Source organism: Oreochromis aureus, linkage group 7 (genome assembly GCF_013358895.1).
Source record: "Oreochromis aureus strain Israel breed Guangdong linkage group 7, ZZ_aureus, whole genome shotgun sequence".
Classification (NCBI taxonomy): Eukaryota; Metazoa; Chordata; class Actinopteri; order Cichliformes; family Cichlidae; genus Oreochromis; species Oreochromis aureus.
The window spans coordinates 55,718,178-55,743,200 of NC_052948.1; the positions used below are offsets into that span (position 1 = coordinate 55,718,178).

Consider the following 25,023-nt stretch of genomic DNA (forward strand, 5'->3'; position numbering starts at 1 on the left):
AACATTTTAACATGGAAACAATTGTTCGCCTTTAAAAGTCCATAAAATATACATTCATCCTGCATTTCTAACTTACCCTTATTCTTAGTATGTATTGCAATTACCTTTACAATGCACACAATGTAACACAAACAGAATATGAACATATTTCCACCTCATAACAATATACCTTGAACGCTAATATACACACCACCCTTCAACATTTCTGGTGCAGTATCATGTCTCAATTAAATCCTTTAAATCTCAACACTTTTGATTGTCTCTTACTAGCCCCCCCCCCCACAAGAGTAAAATCTCTCAAATTGTAGTAGTTTACAAACTTTTCAAATTTTCTCTTAAATGTAATTTTCCTTTATCTGTCATTTTCGACAAATTACCGTTTATTCCCATTCAGCCTCTGAAAACTTCTGTCCATCTGACAGAACATTCATCATCAAATTAAGGATTGGCTTATTCGTTCAGTTTATTCTTGAGTATCTGTACCTTGGTCAAGAGTCTGCTGACATACAGATGAAGGAAGAGCTTCTGAAGTACTTCAAAGAAAGCTTTCAGTCTCGAGGTTAACTGAGATTCAGTGCATATATCCCACCCATTAAGAGTGCACATGCAGAGGCCATGTTTTCCAGGTCATGCAGAACACCCTAGATGGTTATACCCACATCGGCTGGAGGAGTGCTGACATCAGCTTTTTCAATGGTGAAGATAGCAAGGGTAATTTGTTCCAGCTCCCTCTGAACAGCTGTAGCTGTAGCTTAGACACAAAAACAAAGAAAAATGGCGTCCAGTTAAATTTAAAAAAGGAAAAGAAAAAAAAAAGAGCCAAAGCTACCCTTTAATGAAGTAAACACAATATTAGGAACATGCACCCCAGTGCGCTACTATTTTAGACTACAGATTCAACAATAAATATAAATAGTTTGGGTATACAAGAAGATTCCCCAAAACATTTAAACAGGTTCCATGCAAATTACAACAACAACAACACTACAACATGCAACAACATTAGTTATTCAAAATTTGGTTTAATACAGATAAAAAACTAAACTAAAATTACCAACCAATTATTCTTTGAAGAGGATGCTTGGGTCTTCATTCAGGTAAAAAGGTAGTGCCCTGAGGACACACTCCCTCCCGTTTTCAATAGTTTGCTTCTGTAGAGAGTGGCAGAGATACAGGAAGAGAAAACAGATATACTTTAGGATGACACAAACTCACATTATACACAAAATGAATGACATATTTACTGCACAGATAGACATGTACACAAGACCAACTAATCATCACATGGACATGAATAGTTAACCTGTTGGGTAGGGTTTCCACCACATTATATAGGTCCATAATGGAGGTATAGACAAACTAATACATCATCGTTTTTGCATTCAAAAACTGATCTTTAACATAAAAACATTCACTTATGGTTTAACCCGAAATTGAGGGATCAGATTTTACTTATGTTTAGGTAATTTTAATTTTCCAAAGTTTTGAGTACCAAACTTTGTCTTGCTTAATATAAATGTAAGTACACTGTGCAGCTACCATACACTAGCTGTTTAAATTTGAAAGTGATCTTATTAGCCATAATATTTTGCTACCAACAGAATAACGCACCTTTGTGGCTGGAGCCAAAGTTTGTCTAATTTTCTTCACTGCAGCACCTCCTTTTTCTTGAAGACTTTTATGAGCTGGTCAGTGTATTGGTCAAGTTGTGCAAAAAGCCTTGGAACAAGTGGAGCAGTAGTAATCCTCACAAATTCTGCTTCCACCTGAAAACATGTCAACAAACACAACATACTGTACTGTAAATATACATACTATATGTACACATATACATACTTTATAACTGAAACTAATGTAGAAAGACCTCATTAAAGCTATAATTTTAACACAAACATTTACACAAAATGCTAATGGAGCCATTACAGCTTTTATTGTTATTTATCAAGTTCCAAAAAATATTGATCACAGCTGATCTGAAAAGAATTTCATACCTCAGGCCCTTGAACTGCAACCTTTACAATGGTTCAGATCTGGAGAAGAAATAACAGGGGCATTGAATGGGTCACTAAAGAAAAATTAACTTATAAAACAGTTTTGTTTTTAAAAGTATAACAGTTCACATACCACATACAAGCTCAGCAGTACCACATACACCACATCAGTATAGGAGGGAGCAGGTAAAGGAAGGATCTGAGATTTATAAAATAAAACAAGAAATTCATTACTTAATTTCAAGAAGCAAATTATTGATTGAATTACAACTAAATAAAATACTACTCAGAAGAAAAGCAAGAGATTGACACTGCCATGTGCTAACTTTCTATAGAAGCAATTATCACCAGGACTGTCGACTTCCATTGTCTGCCCACTCATATGTCGTGAATAATTTTATTTAAAAAAGTAAGTGTGTGATTTAACAAACTGTAATTTATAACTATGCTGATCTGTATCACTCCTAGGAAACATGCTGTATTTACAGACCATTTTACATAATACAGATTACTGATAGAGCATAACAATGGTGTCACAGTGGCTTTCGCCCTCGACTTTTTGGATTTTAAATGTCACTTTATGCTATCCTTGCTATCCTATTCGATATTTATGACTCTCGGATTACAGTAAAGGAATCCCAAGAAAGCAAATGAAAAAATAACCTCATGAACCCCTGTAGCTAATCCCTTAATAAAACCAAAAACAATAAAAATGTTTCTTACACAGTCCACAAAATAAGCATGTTAAGCATGTCCAGGACCCAGTAAAACTAATGTAGAACAAGCGCACGCAAACGATATAACATGTCTTATAAGACAAACGCAAAATATAACCATGCTCGACATGTAGATACTACACAACATAGTCAAAGAAAAAAGTGGTCTTACCTCTCAAAGAAACAGCAGCTTGGCGCCAAAACAACGTTTTTAAGTTAAATTTGAAGTCTTGCGCATGAGCAGGCCCAAGCCGTGAAACCTTGTTGTTCTTCGCGGTTTCATTACAACTGTTTTTGCATTACTGCCACCTTGTGGATATACAAAGTATATCGATCCTAATTGACTTAACTTAAATGTTATGCCATCAAGTAACACATTAGTATTATGTACAGTGAATAATAGACACAATTACGTAGACTTGATTAGAAAAACATATGTTAACTTAACAAAAACATATATTTTAAGTAAAATGAAAATAAATAATTAATATACACTGAACAATCCACCTCATTCATTTTTTTGAGTGTGTGTTATTCTTATTTAGGTTTTAGTTGAGGTTAAGCATAGCCATTATTTATCATCTGTCTCCTTGTTTTTCTGTTTGGTTTCTTGTCTTGTCTGTCATATGTTTCAGGTCTGGTAAGCTGGTGTTGTCATGTCTAAGTCTCCATGTTTCCTGTTTTATTTTGAAGAGGTCTTGTGCTCTGTGTTCATTGTTTTAGTTTCATTTTCTCCTGTGGTGTCATTATGTTAATTTGTGTTAGCTGTTTCCCCATGTGTTTCCCTTCCCCTCATCACCTCTTGTGTATTTAGTCTGTGTTTCCATTCGCTCCTCATCACGTCATCTGTCTATCTTCCCCTCATCATAGAAATTTTAGTCAGTTCATGGTCATCATAGTGTCTTAGTTGATTCATAGTTTTCTTTGTTAAGTCATAGTTTCACAGTCTAATTTGTTTTTCGCTTTGATTTATGTTCCACTTATATCAGCTGAAATAAAGGCTCGCTTTTTTTAAAAATTAATTCTGTCTCCTCACCTGTGTCCGCACCTGGGTCCTCCACACACACTCTACACGGTCTGCTCCCGCAGATCGTGACAGCATTGTATCAGATTTAACTACTAGCTAACTTCCATCTGCGCTCCCCGAGCAGGTCAAATAACAAATAGAAATACATAAAATATATACAAATGTAGCTGATAAGTCAATGCAATAAGCCAATCATCCCAGCTAAAATTATTTAGAATCACATGAACAGTATCTGAAATTAATATCCCTAAAGAAAAAATGCACTGCACCAGACCCAGCAACCAAGCAATTTCTATCTCCAGTCAATGAGCAGATAAAACAACAACCAGGAACACACGCAGATGCAGTTAACTATTCAATAAGACAAACACCCCAGATAAAGTTGTATATCAGAACTAATGACTGTAGAAAACAGTCATTGATCAGAACGTGTATTCAAATTTGTCTGGTTTGTCTGGTCTGGTTGCTGTATAAGAAACTGGATTGAATTCTCCAACTTTTTGTCTAATTCCATATAATTATTTTAATTTAAAGAATAGGTGATGATGAAGTTTGTAGGGGCTCTGGTTTGTCTTTCCTTTTCCCATTGTGAGCTGTTCATTATAACAACAATGGAAGTAATATTCCAGATGAGGGAGGGACACATTTATATACAATCTTCACAGTCACACACAAAGAGGTACAGATGCACCTCATAAAGTCACAAAGTAAATGCATCTGTACAGAACGTTTATTCCCTGTTCAGTGATAGAACAACATATAGCAATTCAATGGTGGGAAATAACTTGGCAAAAAAGTCACAGACTGATAATCACAAGCCAGTGGTTATGTTATTCACAATTACAGAAAACACAAAAAGTTTTAGAACACAAAAAAATGCATGCATGTCTGTTCAGAACACAAGAGTTATTTCCTCAAAGGAATTCATCAAAATCATAAAATAACTAAAAACAGCATATAAATTCCTCACCTTAATTATTTTTTTCATTGAATTATGGTGCATTAAAGAATCATATAAGCTGAAGCTAACATACAATATATTTGTTTCATATGTATGTTAATAATCAAGGTAAAGGAAAGAAAAATGGCAATGTGGAAGAAATATATCCTGTAAGTGTACTCTTCTGGTTGTCAAGTCAATATTTGAGAGACACTGTTTACAAAGATGGATGACAAGCTCCATTGAAGAATGACAGACTACCTTTGTGTGACATCACCTTGGCAGCATCCAAATCACAGATTGTAAATATATATATATATATATATATATATATATATATATATATATATATATTCTTTGTTTGTTTGTTTTATACATACATACATATATATATATATATATATATATATATATATATATATATATATATATATATATATATATATATATATATATATATATATATATATATATATATATATATATATATATATATATATATATATATATATATATATATATATATATACACACACACACACATATATATATAGCTAGCAGAGGGCCATAGAGGGCCAATCCTGCTGATGGGTATCCTTTGTGCATGGAGGAGCAGGATGAGCCGCTGGTGTGAATCTCTCTGACCAATCAGAAACAGACTTCACAATGGTGGCCCAGGTCTAGTGTCTTCTAGTGGGCCCTGTGCTCACTGCCTGGCACCGTGGAGTTTCATTAGCATTGGTGCCCTATGCTTTTTACAGAGCATGTTCACCCTGACCACATATGAGAGCCATGGAGAACTTTAGACTGCCTGTAATATTACTCAACCTAACTTGGTTTTAGTGGTGGGTCAGTGATGGTCTGGGAAGGCATATTTATGGTGTAACGCGTAGACCTCCACAGGCTATACAATGGCATTCTGACTGCTATTAGGTATCGGGATGAAATCCTTGGACCTATTGTCAGACGCTACACAGGCGCAGTGAGTCCCGGCTTCCTCCTGGTTCACAGCACGTCTGGCGAGCATATGCTGGCAGTTCCTGAAGGATGAAGGAACTGATACCACTGACTTGCCCCCAAGTTTGGCTGACCTAAAGTTAATAGAACACCTCTGGGACCTTATGTTTCAGTCCATCCAATGCTGTTGGTTGCATCTCAGACTGCCCAGGAGCTCAGTGTTGCCCTGGTCCAGATCTGGGATGAGATCTTCCAGGACACTGTGCTATCTCATGAGGAGCATGACATGATGTTTTCAGGCATGCATAGAAGCACATGGGCCATGCAAACTACTGACTGCCATTTTGAGTTGCTGCAATGAAATTTTGGTGAAATAGAGTAGCCTGCCGGATCATTTTATTTCATTTCTAACAATTACCCAGTCGATATCAGTATAGATATCCATCATAATGTTTTTCTCATTAATCTCTGAAGTGCTTTCTTGGTACTCCTTTAAATTAGTGTTTCTTTAAAAAAAAAAAGAAAGAAGAAATATATAAATATATAAAGTTTACATAAGTATAGCGAATATCAGGATATAACTAGCAACAGACTGTATATACAAAGATGGACATAACCACCTTGGCATCACCCATTGGTTAAGACATGCTTTGAAGCTCCAGGTGTTTTCACCTTTACCAGTATAGCTTTTGGAAACTGGTATGTCATGCTTGTGGGGTAGATCTGATTGTGAAACATAGGTACAGTACAAACTGTAATTTATAATAGTTAGTCAATGAGCATACCCTGGTTTATCTTAATTCCTAACACTCACTGGAACACAATTTTCAAAATAAACATGCTGAAGCTAAGGGCCGTTTTCCCATGGTCTTCTATACAATTGCAGGGCTTTTTGCAAAATGAGTCACTGCCCACTTCTGACCATTAGAAAAATGCATGTTTAAGGCACGTCTGCACTGACTGCCTTTATCAGACCAAGAAGCTACATCCACATTATAATATATGTAACCAGCATATAAGGTCTTTGGTTTTAGTGGAAAGGTTGTATATTGAAGTGGGCAGGGAGACTGTTCTTCATGTGCCAAAAAATGCTACAATTCATTCTGATGTCTACACAATATACTGTCTATTCATGGGCCAATCAAAATGGACTAACAAAACTATAGAACTAACATGGATTTTAAGCTTCATAGTGTTTCCAAATTACCGCAAACCATATTAATGACATTTTTGTATTATTTCCTTCTTTTATTTTTTGCATATAGTTACTCGAATACAGAAGTATCTCCAATAAGCTGAAGTTGTGAATATGTCAGTGTCAACCGAAGCAAATGCCAAATTATTCACTATAAAATTAGGAGTTAAAGATTTGGCAGGTGGGGGATAGCTATGCCCACAAAGGAAGTGGCAATTAGATGCAACAAAAATTCAACAACATTCAGCAACTTCAAATGGCTAAAAATAAAAACCGCCAAAAACAAACAAACCCAACTGATGATGATACAAACAGGGTGGGTATAATTCATGGAAAGTATGTTTTGCCTATGTCTATTCACTATCACTCTCCAGCAACTGATAGCAGCAACTGATGGTACTAAACTGTATTCGTCTAACATTTCCCTTTGATTCTACCAATGGCAATGCCAAGAGAAGGATCTTGACATCAAGGCAGCTCAAGGTCATCATATATCCCACTCAGGCTCATAGTGCCCTGGAGAGCACACTCCCGGGCACCTTTGTCTTGCAACAATGGCACAACAAGGGGGAAGTGGCAGTTACCAGTAAAAAGCTTAATCTGATTGGCATAGGAAAAGAGTGCATGGGACCATTTCTGATGGTGGGAGAGACCATTGTTTCTCATTGGACAGCTGCCACCTGCCACAAGCTAGGTATCGTCTCGCCTGGGTGCCTTAGGCTTAGAGTTCATTGACCATGACAAGGAAGCTGTAATGTTGCACTAGGAAAAGACAATAGAATTAAGAATGTGAAAACTTCAGCTCTTCACAAGCAGGAAAGTGCGGACCATGTGGCCTGGACTCACCAACAATCTCTAGTAGATCAATAATGCTTGCAAAACTATAATCATTGACAAGCATCTGTGAGACTAAACACTTACATGGCTTGCTTACAGGAGACATGCTTAGCTGACATCAGAGAGTCCAATTAGACCTTCTTCTGCCAGGGTCTGTCACAGGATGACCCCAGACAGCATGGTTTCAGCTTTGCTGTGAAAATCTAGCTTACTGCAGCCACTGAAACACACCGGTGGAACAGAGTGAATCCTCACTCTCTGTGTTACAGCATCATCAGGCACCATTAACCTTTTGAGTGTCTATGCCCCAAGACTTGGGCCTCGCTCAGTGGCGAGCTGACTGAGAACACCAGGCACGATATCAGATCATCTATCAAGCTTGTGCACTCGACACACTACTCTCCGGCAGTGAGTACTGGACCATATATGCCAACCAGAAGAGAAGGCTGAACAGCTTCCACCTTCTTTGTCTTAGATGTGTTCTGTGCATCGAGTGGCAGGACACAGTACCAAACACCAAAGTAGTACAGCAAGTCAATATTCTAAGTCTTCCTGCACTGCTCAATTAAATGGTAATGGTAAATGGACTGATTCTTATATAGCGCTTTTCTACTCTCCTGGAGTACTCAAAGCACTGTATACAACATGCCTCATTCACCCATTCACACCCACTCATACAAGCACTTCTAAACTCAAGTGCAACTAATAAACATTACTCGCACATAGCAGTACACCATTCTCTCACGAAACAAACGGATGCCAATAGAATGATTCCAATAAACATTCACACACATTGGGTTAGTATCTTGCCCAAGGATATTTGGCATGTAGACTGGGGGAGCCAGGAATAGAACCACAAACCTTCCAATCAGTAGCTGATCTGCTCTACCACCTGAGCCACAGCCACCCCACAGCCAATTAGAGACAACTCAGATGGTTGGGCCATGTTCTACACACGCGGGTCACATCTCCAAGGACAATCTGTACGGTGAATGTACGTTGACACTGAATGTACGGTGCAAAGAATCACACCCTGTCAGCCAATCAAAACTCAGCTTCAAAGGTGTCTGCAAATGTGACATGAAGCTCACAGATATCAACCTACACCTACCTGGGAAAGCAAACAGATTATCGAGAGGCCTGAAGAGCTATAGTACTATCAAGGAGGGAGTTGAGAGGGTAGAGAACACCAGAAATACCCAGCTGGCTGACAGGAGACCCAAGAGGACAGCAAGCGCATACACTGCTACAGTGCCATCTTTCACCGTCACCTTTGTTTGCAGCCAGTGTACAAGAGACTGTCCCTCCAGAGTGGGACTCCACAGCCACGCTAGGATGTCCACATCCAACCCATAGCACTACACCATTGTCTCACGAGACAAATGGATGCCAATAGAATGATTCCAGCATTCAGATTTCCTACCATATGGATTTTTTGTTACTAAATTACTTCTGTTCTTATTTATGTATTATTCATTTTTTCTAGAAGAGATGGCTTTAAAAGGTGTTATCCCTTTTTAAAAATATATCATGGCTGATCTCTCTCTCTCTCTCTCTATGATGACTTTTCACTCTGTTTTCTAGCGTTGTCATTCTGGTTACACCAATAATTTCACTTTCTAATGTAGTTGCACATGCAAATGGTAAATGGACTGATTCTTATATAGTGCTTTTCTACTCTCCTGGAGTACTCAAAGCGCTGTATACAACATGCCACATTCACCCAATCACACCCATTCTCTATATTTAGTGTTTTCTAACTACATTCACACACATTCATACTCTGATGGATGCATCGGAGAGCAACTTGGGGTTAGTATCTTGCCCAAGGACACTTGACATGCAGACTGGAGGATCGAACCACCAACCTTCCGATCAGTAGGTGACCTGCTCCACCTCCTGAGCCACAGCTGCATGCACATGATAGAATCTAGTTTAGCCAAATCCTAATGATGCTTTCTTGTTAGGATTAGGGTGTTGTTGCTTGGATAAGGTCAGAGACATTTCCAAGCAAACTTACTTGGAGTCTTTTACCTGCCATATCACTTTATGGGCTATAATGCTGAACTTATAACCACAGGGGACTCTTTAATAAACTGATAATGAAGAAGCTTGACGTAACTTCATTTGGTTAGGCAGACTTAAAGAAAGGTAAACTCTTTTAACTCTTTCATTTCCATATTACGAACAGAAGTGAGAGAATTGCACTAAAGAATAATTTTCAGGTATCTGCACTCTACTTGAGTATTTTTCTGACAACTTTTTACTTATACTCTCTACGGTTTAACACAAATATCCGTACTTTGTTACTTTTGAGGTAACACATTTGAGGTAGGATATTATTTTAAATCACTACACACCTTCGCACATCAAACAATCAATCAACAATTCTATTGGGGTATCAATCATCGTTGCTTATCACATACAAAGGGATGAAAGAGGGGAAAAAAAGTATGCCAAATGTATATCTAAAAAAAACCCCCAACAACAGGCAGGAGATTTAAAATGCAATGTTTCTAACGTCTCATATCACGTTAACAATATCACCAACCACACAAACTGTTTGTGTGGAGTTTATTACACAGTGAGTCTGTGTGCAAATGGTTCAGTAGCTGTATTTAGCAGGGAGAACAAAAACTTCACTCAGAGATGAACATAGATGTAAGACAGACAGGATTTAAACAGGATTTATTTATTTAAAGGAGAGGACTACTCAGTGACATTTGATAAACTGGGAATTTAAAGCTAAGGTATGTCCTCATTTTAATTTAAATTGTATCTGTATATGATATGAAGGTATGTTTTTCATATTGTGAAATGTCCTGCAAAACAAACTAGGTATACTAATTTTGTGTTATTGAAATACTTGGCAGTTTAATGCAGGATAAACAGGTTAGCTTGTTGTACTGTGATGAAACACTGTTTTTCACAGGGGAACATTGGCTGTGGTGTTCATGGTCAGTGTTAGGTCACAGCAAGTGTAGCAGAGATGAATTTGCATTTAAGCTGACAATGCTTAAACTCACTCAGTAAAGACAATATAAACTAACTTGTGAAAACTTGGGTTACATGTTGTTGAATTCAGTTGTGCAAATCCACAAACACCAATAAACCTCAAAGGAGCTCAACACAGGTTAGCTGATAACAGCATGTACACAAAGAAAATCTACTATAGCTTACAATAGAAATTATTGAGTTGTAATTCTTTTCCCCATGTTGAGTCACTGCAACTGATCTTATTGTTCCCCCACCTGCTAAATTTCAAGTTAACCCCTGACTGCACTAATTTTTCTGTTTAGGTGTGGATCCAAAGTCAAAAAAGTTGGTATTCCCATATACCACTATTATTATATCACTATAGAAAGAGGTTCAGTTAGCTTTGCACAAAAAAATCATGGTTGGAAAGGTCCTTCAAAGACCTACTTTTCTTACTTTGGATATATATTTACAAGCCTGTACTTTTTCACTTTTACTTGAGTAAAGAAGTTGAATCAGTACAGAACTTTTATTGGAGTATTTTTTTACTAAAAAGTATTTGTACATCTACCTAAGTAAAGTAAATGGTTCTTCTCACTTGAAAACCCATCCCTGACTGTCACACGGCTGTACTTTTGCCACCTCTGATCACTGATTCAGTTAAAACTTAAACAATTTTTTTGTAAAACTTACAAAAAAATAAGTCCCATCCAATAAAACAGAATTAGTATTTACAATCAACATAATATTTTGATGCAGATCATTAATTAATGCCATTGCTAATGGAGTTTTATCCTGATGTCCTTCAGTTGGAGAACAGGAGTCCATCCAAGTTTTACGGTGGGCTTACCAACAGTGTCTCTGAAGAGCAGAATCCCACAGCAGCTGGTGAATCAACGACAATCCATCATATCCTTTTCCCTTCTATAGCCAATTGTCAAAAATAAACTCTTTTTATACATAAATACAGTATTTACACACATTTGATTAATGAAAACTTGGTATTTCATTGGAATTCACTTTAATTTTACTCAGCTAGCTGCCTCAGCATACTGGTGAAGACAACAGCTGGCTGTCTTCTGCTTATTAACTGGAATTACCTCTTTGTTCAGTATTGTTTCCATGGTATCTTACTATTTTTAATTTGTTCTGTAGAAAATATTAATTGTTTGTAAATCTTGTTACATACATTTGCAAGCACATTTTACACAAGGACTACCAACTGAGGTAGCAGGGGTAAACACAGATCCAGGGCTTCATCCCCGCAAGAGCATCGCATCTTAATCATAAAACAACCTTTAAGGTTAATTCCTGCGTTTGTATGTACAAATCTTCTATTCTGGATTAGATTCAGTCAAACTATAAGTCACAGGGCTGAAGGTAATGAAGACTCAGCTTCTGTCTTTTTTGCTACAGTACTGATCCTTCATTAAAATAACGAGGCCTTGAGATGATGTCACACTTTTTCTGGTGAATAAAAGTTTATGAGTGGGAATGTGCACTTCCCACCTTCCACTTCCTTATGACGATGACATTCAGAGTAAACTAAATCTAAGAGTCATCTAACACTGTCATCCACATTTTCACACTGATGCATCTTTTCACCCAATTATAAGCCCAACATGGGCCAAAAACCAACGTGTTCATGCACACATTATAGCAGCGTAACAAATAACAGAGAACATGGAAACTTAGGGAACGAATCCAACCCCGCAAAAGTCTTCCATTGATTGGATTTTTATAGAGATCATATAAGACTTGTTCTGGTGAAGATCAAAGCAGGTGCACTGGCACGACAGTCACACATCCAGCATCACAGAGCTTCTTCGACAGTGTCATATGCTTCTTGACTCTAATGCTGATGTCAGCGTTATCAAATTCCTTATTCAGTCTGTAATTCTCAAACAACAGTTTGGCACGATAATATCCTGCTCAATAAAGGCTGCTCTCATTCAAATGACATAAGGTTTGCAGGTATCTGTTGAGAGAACAGAGGAGATATTCAGCACAAGTGATGGAAAAAATTACAACAAGCAAAGGTTGAATAACAGGGAATGTGGTATATGGTGAAGAATTTCTAGACTGTGTACCCAGACAGTCCTTTAATGTTTAGTGTCTTCTCCTGTGATTGGTCACTTTCAACTGTCAACAGTAAGGAACATCCATCTCTACAATGCCGTTCACACAAATAGCCAAAATTTCTTATATGATGCTATTTTCTGAGTCCTTGCCCTACTTTTGATAATCCTAATGGCTGACAACTAACTTGTGAAAGTTGCTAGCACTGATGTTAACTAACTTGAATTGAATTGTAGCATGGAATTTACATTCTTTTCATAGCAACTCTAAACAACTGTATGCATCACATATACCACTCTGTAATACAAGTTAGTTTAGAGAAACAGCACTGCAAAGATGTAGATGTTCCTCAGTTTACCTTGACTCACTAAAATAATTTTTTGCGATAATTTGGCAAAACTAGGAATGCACAGTAACCGACAGGCTGGAGACCAGAAGTGCTGAAGGTGACCAGCTAAAGGACTGAATACAAACAATTCTGTGCATCTATATATGCAAATGTGTGTTTTTTTACTTATACTTTAAAACTAACAAACATCACATTCCTGTTTGTATAGCTGTTTCAGTTCCTTTTTTTTGATTCACTAAACATAAAACAACATCATCTGTCTGATGATTCTATAAAAGTATAATAATGAGGAATGAGGCCATGGTCCTCAGCTGGAAAAGGGTGGAGTGCACAGTACTCATTAGGGACAAGATGCTGCCCCAACTGGAGGAGTCTTTGGGATGTTGTTCATGAGTGAGGGGAGAGGGGAGGAGAAGACTGACAGATTGGGACTGTGACTTCAGTGAGGCAGATCCTGTACCAGCAATTTAGCAATTCCAATTACATTATTGTTATCACTTATCGATTCTCTTTGGCTCCACTTTGATTCATGCAAATTAATTACATGCTGCATGGTCAAATGTTTGTGCATGTTGGAGGCATTCCTCTCTTTGTTGTGATCAGTGTTTGGGTCATTACTCAAAAAGTAATCATTGCACATATTACACTGAACAATTTGTCTTAAAACTTAATACAGTAAGTTACTTAATTACACCCAGAAGAAAGACTTTGGTTATACTACTCGTTATGTTACTTTCATTTTACTCCGTAAAATGATCTGAAACACACAGTCTCATAATTACTATTTAACAATATAAACCTACAGGCTACAGCCCCCACACTCCAACGAACCTGCCCTTGTAGCTTCTTATTGGCAAAGCACACCTGATCTAGGTAATCAGCAGCAGGTAGGGCAGGGATATCTCAAAAGCAAGCAGGATGCTGGCCATCGAGGACTGGAGTTTGACACTCCTGCTTTGAAGCAATTGCCACAGTGATTCTACTTTAGAAACTTGAACCTGTAGAAACAGAGGCTGCAGCCTGACTGCTCATCAGTTTGTTACCTGTTGAAGTTCAGCAACAGCTCACTTTATCATGGTGCTGGGCTGGAGTGAGCATTTACTCAGCTTTAATATCACTCTAGATTTTTGGCTAGCTTAGTGTTAGCATGCTGCCTGTGCAGGTGCTTGCAAAGTTGTGTTAACAGCATAATGCAGTTGTTTCTGTCCTTGAGCAGTCTTCACTTTACCATCGCGCTTTCATCCTTTTGTGCAACAAAAATAAAAGTAATGTCCATATCCACGATGGATATGGACAGCCACTATTTTCCTCCTCTGACACACGAACTGAAATCAGCTGACTGTAGTGAGAGTGCAAGAATCGATAAGTGGGATCGACAGGCAGGCAGACTAACGATTCCGGAGAGTTGGATTACTGGGAACCGGTTCTCTAAAAAACCCGGTTCTCGATTCCCATCCTTAGCAAAGCTGTAGGTTTATTCATTTATTATGTCCCTACCCTCACCTATGGTCATGAGCTTTAGGTAGTGACTGAAAGAATAAGCTAGCAGATGCTAGTGGTTTAAGCACCTTCTCTAAAACAGGATGAGGAGTTCAGTCATTTAAGAGTGGTTTAGAGTAGAGCGGCTACTCCTCAAAAATCAACAGGACCTAGTTGAGCTCAACCAGTGCTCCAAATGCAACACAAGAAGGAATACTGCTTTAATAAAATAAAATGAAATTCGTTTAAATCATGTCTTCATGAAAAAGGATCGTTTAATCTGACCAAACCAGACGTGCGAGCCAAACAATATGTTGTGTGTGCTTAGCTTACCTGAGGTCTACTTTTTCTACAAGCCTCCTCTAGGTTTTTGTGCCAGATGATTGCTGAAAACCTGGACCCTGTCTGGAACTTGTAAACATTGCCTGTAAAGTGATATAAATGGTCTTCATGTGAGTATCTAAAATACTCACATGAGTAAAGACAAAAAAGACAAAAAAAGGCAAACTCTGCTGATGGTGGGAGGCTGACCTTTTTCTGGGTCACTGAGCTGGAAGATGTTGGGTCGGGCTGGGTCATCTGGCAGTACCACCATCCAGCCAGTCACACAAACTTTTTTACAAGGCCTTGACTTGTACTGTTGCAAACACAGAGCACAATTATCCACTTGCCCTCACTGTACAATTCTGCACTTATCAGGGGAAAACCTTCACCTTAAATAAAACTTCATGTGGCTGTGCAAACACTTAAAGCCAAAATGTGGACAAAGTTTCTCTGAAAGTGTCAAGACATTAGCAGCTGATCTTTATTTGTAGTAGTGTAGTGTGTAGTTTCCAAATACCCCGCCATATCTTGGACAATTGTGGTTAGCTACTCATCACTGTTCACTAAAGCTTTCCACAAGAAATTTTGACCAGTTGTCCTGTACTAACCATTTGGGTTAGATCAAAGTTCCTTACAACTTTACAGCAGAGCACAAGCTTAGTGTGTTCTAGACTAGATAAAGACAAAAATGTGATGTGGAGAGATGAGTTCTAACTTTAAGAGTTTTGCGACATGGATTCAACACGTTCCTTTCCATCATTTTTCAAATGTGTTGTTCAAAATGAGGAGAGGCTTTAGGTTCCCATTTTCAACATTTGATGCATGATGACCAATTCATTCATTTCTTCTATGAACAGGAAAGAAAACATAACAGAATAAAGAGGCACCACTGTGCAAATTTGTAACGGAAAGCCTTATCTGCTTTCATAAGAATTAAGAGGATAAGTAGCAGCCTTCTGCTGGTAATCAAATGGACTTACTTAACTGTGACTACCTCTATAAAAGCATAGGAAAAACATCAGCAATTAATCTAGGAAGTGTAATAAGCACATATAATAAGTCTATAATTCTAAAGCAACAAAGTGGAAAACACTTCAGACATTTGCCAATCTTTCCAGGAATGGACATCCCAGCAAATTTGCCTCAAGGTCCTGCTGTACAATGGAGTATTTCTAAGAATATAACCAACCTGTTATCAAGTTTTTTTTATTAACTCTATATTCTTGTTCAAGCTATCTTCAAGTGGAACTATGAAGATTTTCAAGGTTTATGGCTGCAGCATTTTAAATTATTAGCTTCTAAAATCACTATATTATCCCATTCACTTCTGCATGAGCAGATATAAAAAATATATAAAAATTGGAACACATAGTTTTCTGCAAACACCACAATATAGTCATAAAATATGTCCTCGGGTATATCTATGACCATTTTCACATCATATGACTGTAGAAATCTGAAATTATTACATCCAGTAGTCACAAAAATGTCCCTATTCACTGTTGCAGATATTGAAAATTAATTAAAAAAAATACAATAAACTTGGTTTCCGCAAACTCTTTATAACATTATTTTCTCATTTTAAATATTTGATATGTTTCCTATGCTCTGTTCTGAATAAAAGATTGGTTAATGAGACAGGTAAATAATCACATTCTGTTTCTGATGACATTTTACACAGCATCCCAGGGAGCCAGACTTCCTTGTATTTTTTAAAAGTGGTCTTGAGCAACAGTTCTCCAGGGTTTCTGAAGGCATTTCAAGATTTTTCGTTAGACACTGGCTGCTTTTTCACTCATTTAAAAAAAGTAATTAAAAAAAACATTGTTTGACAAATTTGGCTATATTCCACTCAACACAGTGAAGATGGTTTAAAATTAAAAATGCAAAAGACAATAAATGTCCCTAAGACCCTCCAAGGGATTAGTCCAGTCCTTACTACCTGACCATTTTCAGTGGAATGATTTTTTTTGTTTAATAACCCACTTATCACAATCGTTTGAACATAAAAACTTTGTTATTTTGTTACTAGATGGCTGTCACAAAAACACATCATTTGTTCACATTGTGTTAGCTGAATCTACTAAAACTGCCATAAATAACACAGTTTGACAGGCATAGAAGCATACTTTTTCTTCAACAAGTTGCTTTTCAAAGAGCTGTTACTGAAAACTTGGCATTTGTCAGCTCATTGCAGTATTTCCAGACATGTGAAGTACAAATGAAGAAGTGACAGTTATAAAAAAAAATTCCTACACCACATGAACAGTGTCTGAAAGTCAAGTTCTTAAGAAATAAAAATAGTGCATCTAATTGTGAAGATCATGACAATGATACCAAACACACTGCCAATGCACTGAAAGCATACCCGGAAAGAAAAACACACAATGGAACACTAACAGAGAGTCAAACAAAAGGGCCGCCAACGTCTAGTAGTCACACTAATAATTATAATAACAATAATAATATATTTTCAGTAATAAGATCAAATTTGGAGTCTCTGTTCTAAAGAGTTTTGTGTTTGTTTCTCTTGCCATGATCTAGTACAACCAAATTAAGGACAAGGTTAATGTCAAATAATTCCTAATGCTTTTATTATTATTTTATCATTGTCACACTACCTACTTTTGTCCCAAAAGCCAACTAAAATGACAAAATGATATATTGGGGCCCTAAGAAAGCATTCCATAAAAGCAGAGTATAGGCAATTTTATTTTATGCCTTATTTTATTTTACTTTGAGCTTTGACTGTACTTGAGATTATTTATTTAGTTTTGCATTTAAGAAAGTGTTTTCTTTAAAAACAGAAAATTTTAATATGGGTAAATACAATCAAAACATTTTTTGACAGATGTTGTATGCAGTTAAACTTAAAACCTTGCAATTTCTGAAATGCAAACCAATGAGCAGTTCAGACCTGTGTTTTTTCTATTTTGAATATTTATTAGTCTTCATTAATAAGAAAAAAGCATTTCTTGTCCAATTACTTGATTAATCAATAGAATACTCAATAACTAGGAATTGCTAATTGCAGCCCTAATTAGGTGTATTTAGTTTTTCACACACTCCTTCATTTTGGCTTTGAGTATTAATTGTCTCGTTTTGTTTTTCATCTGAGCTTTTATTTACATAAAGTTAAAACACAGTAAAGAACGGACTTTTTTGTAATTATGTGCTCATACATAAAACCTTACAACTGAAAGAGGGGGTATTTTATTTTTCACATGACTTTAGGTGTAGACTCATGTTTCCAAGGCATCACACTTACATGCTTCCTCTCAGAGTCCCTCAGTGCTTTCGCTCCATAGAATGTCAGTGTTGATCCAGACAAAATGATCCAAAATCTGGTCCACGAGGACAACTGTTAGATAGAAATATATAGAGGAGGCTGAAAACAGCTCACTGTCAGCTCACAGTTTTTTTAAAGTTGCTGATATTCAGTACTAGACTGAATGCAAAATAACTAACTTAAACAACAATAAAAGTTCACCATACCTTGGGCTTTCGTCCCTCCTTCAGCAGTGTTTTCCTTCGCAGTGGTCCTTCAATGGTCACACTACCAGCTTCACTGCATCCATAGCAGGAGTTGGTAGCAGAGTAGCTAAGGATGTTGGGTAGTAAAGAACATTTAACACTGTAAGCAACTAAAACAGTATTCAGAGCTCAGTGAATGCAGTTAAAACTACCTTTAAGAGACTCTTTAAACAAAAGGAACATCTATAATTGTTTCTAAAAGTATCTGCTGGCAAACCATGAAGGTCACTGTGAGGTGTTTTCCTACTTAATTGGGTAAACGGATACTTTAGAGACTTAAACAACGACCATACCACAAAATACAGTCAGTGTTTCTATAACTAGAAAAGCTCTTTTTAATTAAGTGGAAAGCAAAGCAACATCATTCTAACATCCAAGCAGTCAGGAAATGAAGGGAGTTAAAACATCAAACATTAGAGTGTGTCAAACACAAATAATGACTTCATTCTCTTTTAAGACTGTAATACTGATTTCTTACTTTGTTGATTCACTGTACCTGTAAACATAGCTTCGGCTCCGGGGAGAGTTGCGAAGAGGGACCCTCCAGTTCGGGCCCAGTGTTGCATACATGCGGCCCCTGTTTGTCACAAATTATCATAGTCAGCCTTCGTGGTTGGATAGGTCAGTGCTCAACATCATCGAACCCAAAGTGTAAACCAAAGTCAACACTTTACAGTAATATATGACTAAACATGTCATATTGTCCACTCCCAGCCTCTACACAGAAAATAATCTACAACATTTGCAAAAGTGCATTTCCTCTTTCTGGAGTATCTGTTAACTATAGAGAACTGCTGTTCTAATAAATTTAAGCCTTATAAAATGACATTAACCTTGTCCTTAATTTGGTTGTACTAAAATTTTAAAATGAATTTATCATAGCTTCAGTATAAGGGCAGCGGCATGATAAATTCTAAAGAGACTGACCAAAACGCTGTTGATAATAGTCTTTTCATCTCATTGTACTACAACCTATTAGTGGTTCTAAAACAAAATTATTTTTTCCTGTTAACGTGAAAATTTGTGGGAAAAAAACCTGTCATTTATAAAAATTCTTATTTCAAAATTGTTACAATTATAATTGTCTCTGACCTCTCCACTGCAGGTGATAGTTCCTCCCAAAACGAGCTTTCACTACTGCCTATCATGGGAAGAAAGAAAAACAAATGTAAAAGTCTAAAGATGTGGATTTGCTAATAAATTGAATACTTGGGAATATTTTCATCAGACATCTATTGGGCACACATACCTAATGACAGGCCATTGGACACAGATGTACTGTGCGGATCATTTCTGACTGGGCTCTGAGATTCTAAGAAGCTGTCATCCAGCAGGTGTCGTGTTTTCTCTATAGGAAATGTGGCACTCCTGCTTTCTGACATGCCATACTGACACATCACGCTGTGGACAGAGATCAACCATCAGACAATCAGTGAAACAGTGATGCTGGTCGTACATCTTATGTGTCATGTCATGGCTCAGGTATAGATTCTAAATCCTGAACATTGATTGTAGGTAACAGAAGCATTTCATGGCCTTGAAGTTCACTTTAAACCTACCATCCTTTTTTTCTACTTGTTCTATTCTTGTTCTATAACTGTGCAGTTATAGAAGAAGAATACAAGGCAATATTATTTTCTGGACAAGAATTCATTGCCACATCTTTCAATTAGATGAACTCTGTTTGAATTAGCAGCTGCAACAAGTACCAGTATTATGCTTTAACACAGGGGTGTCGAACTCCATGCCTCAAGGGCTGGTGTCCTGCAGGTTTTAGATACCACCCTGGGTCGACACACCTGAATCAAATGATTCGTTCATTACCAGGCCTCTGGAGAACTTCAAGAAATCTTGAGGAGGTAATTTAGCCATTTAAATCAGCTGTGTTGGATCAAGGACACATCTAAAACCTGCAGGACACCGGCTCTCAAGGCCTGGAGTTCAACAAGTGTGCCTAACATGTTGCATGTGTTTTCTTTATTTTGTTCCCATCTTTCTACCATTTTATTGTGCTCTGTTGTAAATGGCCAACATTACATTAGTGGGATTAAACAACAAACAACTCCAAAGTCCTCTATTTTTAAATAATATTTTGAATCCATGTAAAGTCTATGATATTTGTCAAATATAAACCAAAATTCCATAACCGACACACCATACTACTAATTACAAATAACATGAATGCATCTCAAATGGTAAACACAGTTTATAGAAAGACAGTAAGTGTTCATTTAAGGCAGGTTATTTAATGGCCTTAATGGCTTCCTGTTGGCTAAGTCTCCTTTGTTTGTCGCCTCTTCATATGGAAAGAGCAGCATGGGAATTCCAAACACCAGTTAGGCAATGACAACCTTACAGAGTTATTATATTACACAGATTTTTTTTTTCAAGTCAGATTTGTTTGTAACTCATTACTCTGCTTTTGTTGAGGACAATACTGATGTGTACAAAACAATCAAACAACTGGAGAATACAGATACAGAGACAATGGGCAACCATGGATCAGTCATTGTACACTGCAGATCATGAATTGGACTATGGGACTACCTACACCCCCATAACAGTGCACTGTCCATATTACAACCATTCCTTTCCATACCAAGAGGTGACAGTCAATGGAAGCTTTCTGGAAACATTTTGGATTTATACATTACAGGCCAAGAATTACTTGGATTTTACTGCTTTTAAAAACGCATTAGTTTGTCCTTCTACGAGCACTCATATTATTTGTATTCAGTACACTTTATTTTTCTGTGTTGCTTTCAGTGAAGTCCGTTTTATTCCCTAATAAAGGCTTGTGCTCCAAAATGTTAAACAAGAACATGCCATGAAGATGAATTATTTTAATAATATTGTTTTAATACTATTACTACTGTTAAAATTGGTAATAGCTTGTTCTGCTTACTTGTTTCCCAGACTGTGACTCTTCCTGTGGTGAGAGGGAGGGGGGGTGGGAATATGAACCCCCACAGACGCATCAGGGCAAGTAGGTCGTCGGTTATACCTCAAAGAGGCTGATACCTCACACAGACCTGAAACATAAAAGGTCATTAATAGTACTTATGTGCAATTTACTTATGCGCAACTCTTTTAAATTTACTTATAGTAGGCTACTTTTGTTACTCGACACTCATGTGTCTTATTTAATCCCATTCACATTTATTATTTCACAATGATTTTCTTCTGACAGTGCAAAAAAATGTTAATGATAAATTGGTTACTGTATATCTGAGTTTCTTTCTTTCACATCTTCAAAGTAGCAAACAAAAGCAGCAGTGGAACAAGTACAAGTCCTTTATTTGCCTGATATTGAGACTTTCAGGTTATGTGCTGCTTATTGGTTACTAGTGTGAGAGCTTAAATAATATATTAAGGCACAAAGAAAACTTCTGATATTAGAAACTAGATAAATTATTAACAATGTAGAGAATTAAGGCTTATGGAGCATTAAAGCAGGATTTTGTGAAATCACTGGCCAAAAATCAACAAAACCCATAATCATATTGTAATTAAATTAGTGTGTGAGAGAAACGAATTCATTAAAATAAAATATAGTTTATGACAGAGGACCTCTGGCCGATCACAAATCTTTTCAGACTTGAATTTAAACAGGGTTTACGTTTAATGGGATGCTACAAGTGGTAAATGGCCTGTATTTGTATAGTGCTTTTACTAGTCCCTAAGGACCCCAAAGCGCTTTACACAACCAGTCATCCACCCATACACCACCGGGCCCTCGGACCACCACCAGTAGGCAACGGGTGAAGTGTCTTGCCCAAGGACACAACGACCGAGACTGTCTAAGCCGGGGCTCGAACCGGCAACCTTCCGATTACAAGGCGAACTCCCAACTCTTGAGCCATGATCGCCCCAGGTGAAACACATACATGCATATGCTTATTTTCATTTCAAAGGGCTTAGAAGTAAGAGTGCATTCCTTATAAATGCACATAAAAAGGTACCAAGGGCTTCCACTGGCTTGCTGGCCACACTCTGAGTGTATTAAAAAAACAACTCAACACCACAACCACTAGAGGGCACTGGTAAGGTGCAAACTGACCACATAAAAGCCTTTATTAACATAATTAATCAGTGCAGTCATGTATAAGTGCCTACATAAATTTATCATCAGTCCAGCCACAGTTTGGTCTTCTGGCAGCACTGCTGATGGACTAGTGAATTGATCCACTGTTCCTATGTGCTTTCTGTGCCAGTGGAACCTCTGAGTCACTTTGCGTTCCCTCTCACTGGAAACCCACTGGGTGCCAGTCATTTTGACCATTTGGGACCCATAAGGCCAGTCTGTATTCAGCATCCTCAGCTTTGAACACTTTAGATTTGTATGAAGTTATTTTTTAAAGATTTTTTAGTGTAGCAGGATCTTTTGATCTCATATGGAGCATATAGAGCTGAACAGAAGACATACAAGCAGCTGTATATGATTGTGCCTATTGGTGAGGTTGTTGGGAAAGCAGATGCATTCCCAGTCATGATGTAATGTGGAATTTGTTGAAATCAGAATCGTTCTACCAGCAGGAGGAATAGATTTAGAGCTCTATTAGCAATCAGTATTGCAGTGCAGTAAAGTTAAATTGAAGGAATGTAACACACATTAAGACAGTTTCTTTTCCCGAAACTGGGAATAAAGTGACTCAAACTAAATGACTTTTACAATATTGAGAAGCACAAAAACACACAAAAATCAAATCTACTCTTGTTTGCTGCTTTTGTCTTTGTCAAGAAACAATAGCATTGTTTCTTGATATAAGCAGTTTTGAAGGTATTTAGCAAACACATTATTTTAGTGCTTTTTGCCTGTTTTCGTAATCTCAGAGTAACTCCATGATGTTGAGATAAGGGTTCTGCTGCTGGAGGACTGCCTCTTCTTGTTGTTACTGAAGTTAATACATGCTGCTTATACTCTGTCTGTATGCTGTAAAGATTAAAATATATTAGTTTTGTGTGATGAAAAGATTATAATTTAAATTAAAACCAGTCCTTTAGTTTTTCTCAGACAGCCAACGGGAGAAGCAATTCAGACAAAGCAGGCCTGGCAGGTTGTCCGCAGCAGTAAAATTCTGCTATTACCTCACAACAGTTCTTTGAACAGTCATTCCCAGTGATTGTGTGACAAGCACACATGCAGGCTTATTTAGCTTTTTGATCTGCTGCTCAGACATTACAAAACAGATTGGATGAAATTAACCACAGTGAGGAGTCTCTGCCACGAAGAGTTCAGTCACAGGCTTACAAGGACAATTATTAAAATGAGAATGGAAAATTGTAATGGTGCTAACGTCACACAGAGCAGCAACATTAGAACGGTTTCACCTTGTCAGACACAGTGATGGTGAAAGTGATCAGTTCAGCCCACCTCACCTCCTCTTACACAGAGAGAGTGAGCAAACCAAATTCTTCTGTTTGGCATTGTGTGAAGTGCATGAGACTTGTTTATACTGACTGAGCCAACAAGACAGTGGACACAGCCAGAACACCCCTTTTCTGCCATGTTATGTAACTGCAAATCTTCATCAAAGCAACAAGAGGAGAGTACCATTAGCTGCTATCATGCACTTACAGTATGAGACAGCCTGCTGACAGTAAATCAGGTAATCCCTTAGTTAGCCAAAACATTGTGTTCACCTCTACATTAGTTTTTTTTTTTTTAAACTGAAACCACACATCCAAAATATGGATATCTAGAACATCTTTTCCACTGGTGCCTAATCTAAAACTGCTTTAACAAAAAGGTTGCTGCTATGTTACACACTCCACTGCACAATTAAATTTCATGTTCTAGTTGCTCTTATCTACTAGCCAGCTGGATGAGAGCAGAGCATTGTGGTTCAGGAGTATGCCCAGATGCCTTAGTCCCCAGCTCCTCCACTCTACATGTCAAAGTATCTTTGGGAAAGATACTGAGCCCTGAGATGCCCCATATATTAATTGGAGTGGGAGTGTTTCTGAGAATGTTGTTGTGAGAATGAAGCACTTACGCTTCAATGAAGGCTCAACAAAAAAGCAGTCTTGGATACCAAAAAGAATTGCCACATGAGCTTTGCACCATCATTAACAAATTTCCCACGCGTGGGACTAATAAAGGTTATCTTATCTTATCTTCTCTTAAATCCAACGTGTTTACTTGGAGATTTATTTTCATTATATTCACCTGCCCAGAATTTGCATATTAAAATGAACTAGTAGTTAAATCTGATACAAAGTATGTTTTTGCATATGAGATGAGTGCCACTGTGCATGGTTCCTGATAAATAAAAATGAAATAAAAAGCAAAAGAGCCTTAGTTTCTCATGCTTTTGACTCTGTCACAAAATAATTAGTGCTATTCACTTTATATGAGGTTGATTAGAATGTTTTGCCTCATCAAAGCATTTATTAAATGAAAACACATTGCTCTAAAGCAGATAACTTTGCATCTTTAAGTTGCAAAGTTATCTGCTTTGCAACTTAAAGGTATCTGTGTCTTTGCTAGGGATCAAACAAAGATCCTTTACTTGTTAAGTAGACATGCAAACCCCTACCCTGTGGAGCCGCCTTGAAAGAAAAACGCCTATACACACAAATTTGTCCAAAGAGACATGTTAGGTTAATTGGTGATTCT

At 37.3% G+C, this 25,023-nt stretch overlaps 1 protein-coding gene and 2 long non-coding RNA genes across 12 annotated transcripts in view; all 3 read right to left on the reverse strand.

Annotated features, from left to right (window-relative positions):
* Positions 1 to 443: 443 nt before the first annotated feature.
* LOC120441239 lies at positions 444 to 1,663 on the reverse strand. Its single transcript, XR_005613907.1, has 3 exons — positions 1,612 to 1,663; positions 1,059 to 1,151; positions 444 to 751 (listed from the first exon to the last, which is right to left on the reverse strand). It is a non-coding gene; the product is annotated as an uncharacterized LOC120441239 (long non-coding RNA).
* A 2-nt stretch (positions 1,664 to 1,665) lies between these two features.
* On the reverse strand, positions 1,666 to 3,198 carry LOC120441238. The gene is made up of 4 exons (XR_005613906.1): positions 2,880 to 3,198; positions 2,125 to 2,190; positions 1,992 to 2,030; positions 1,666 to 1,766 (listed from the first exon to the last, which is right to left on the reverse strand). It is a non-coding gene; the product is annotated as an uncharacterized LOC120441238 (long non-coding RNA).
* Positions 3,199 to 9,705: 6,507 nt separating this feature from the next.
* Positions 9,706 to 25,023, reverse strand: part of LOC116319160 (ras-specific guanine nucleotide-releasing factor RalGPS1) — a 99,296-nt gene continuing 83,978 nt past the window's right edge. For 4 of the 10 annotated variants that reach the window (XM_039614687.1, XM_039614688.1, XM_039614689.1 and 1 more), the window contains 9 exons: positions 21,310 to 21,436; positions 19,654 to 19,805; positions 19,497 to 19,545; positions 18,901 to 18,981; positions 18,366 to 18,471; positions 18,139 to 18,231; positions 15,078 to 15,183; positions 14,880 to 14,971; positions 9,706 to 12,617 (listed from right to left, as the gene is read on the reverse strand). In XM_039614687.1, the coding sequence (XP_039470621.1) occupies positions 12,588 to 12,617; positions 14,880 to 14,971; positions 15,078 to 15,183; positions 18,139 to 18,231; positions 18,366 to 18,471; positions 18,901 to 18,981; positions 19,497 to 19,545; positions 19,654 to 19,805; positions 21,310 to 21,436 (836 nt within the window). In that variant the 3' untranslated portion in view covers positions 9,706 to 12,587. The remainder of the gene's footprint in view (positions 12,618 to 14,879; positions 14,972 to 15,077; positions 15,184 to 18,138; positions 18,232 to 18,365; positions 18,472 to 18,900; positions 18,982 to 19,496; positions 19,546 to 19,653; positions 19,806 to 21,309; positions 21,437 to 25,023) is intronic. The other 6 variants (XM_039614686.1, XM_039614685.1, XM_039614684.1 and 3 more) reach the window with 2 other exon arrangements.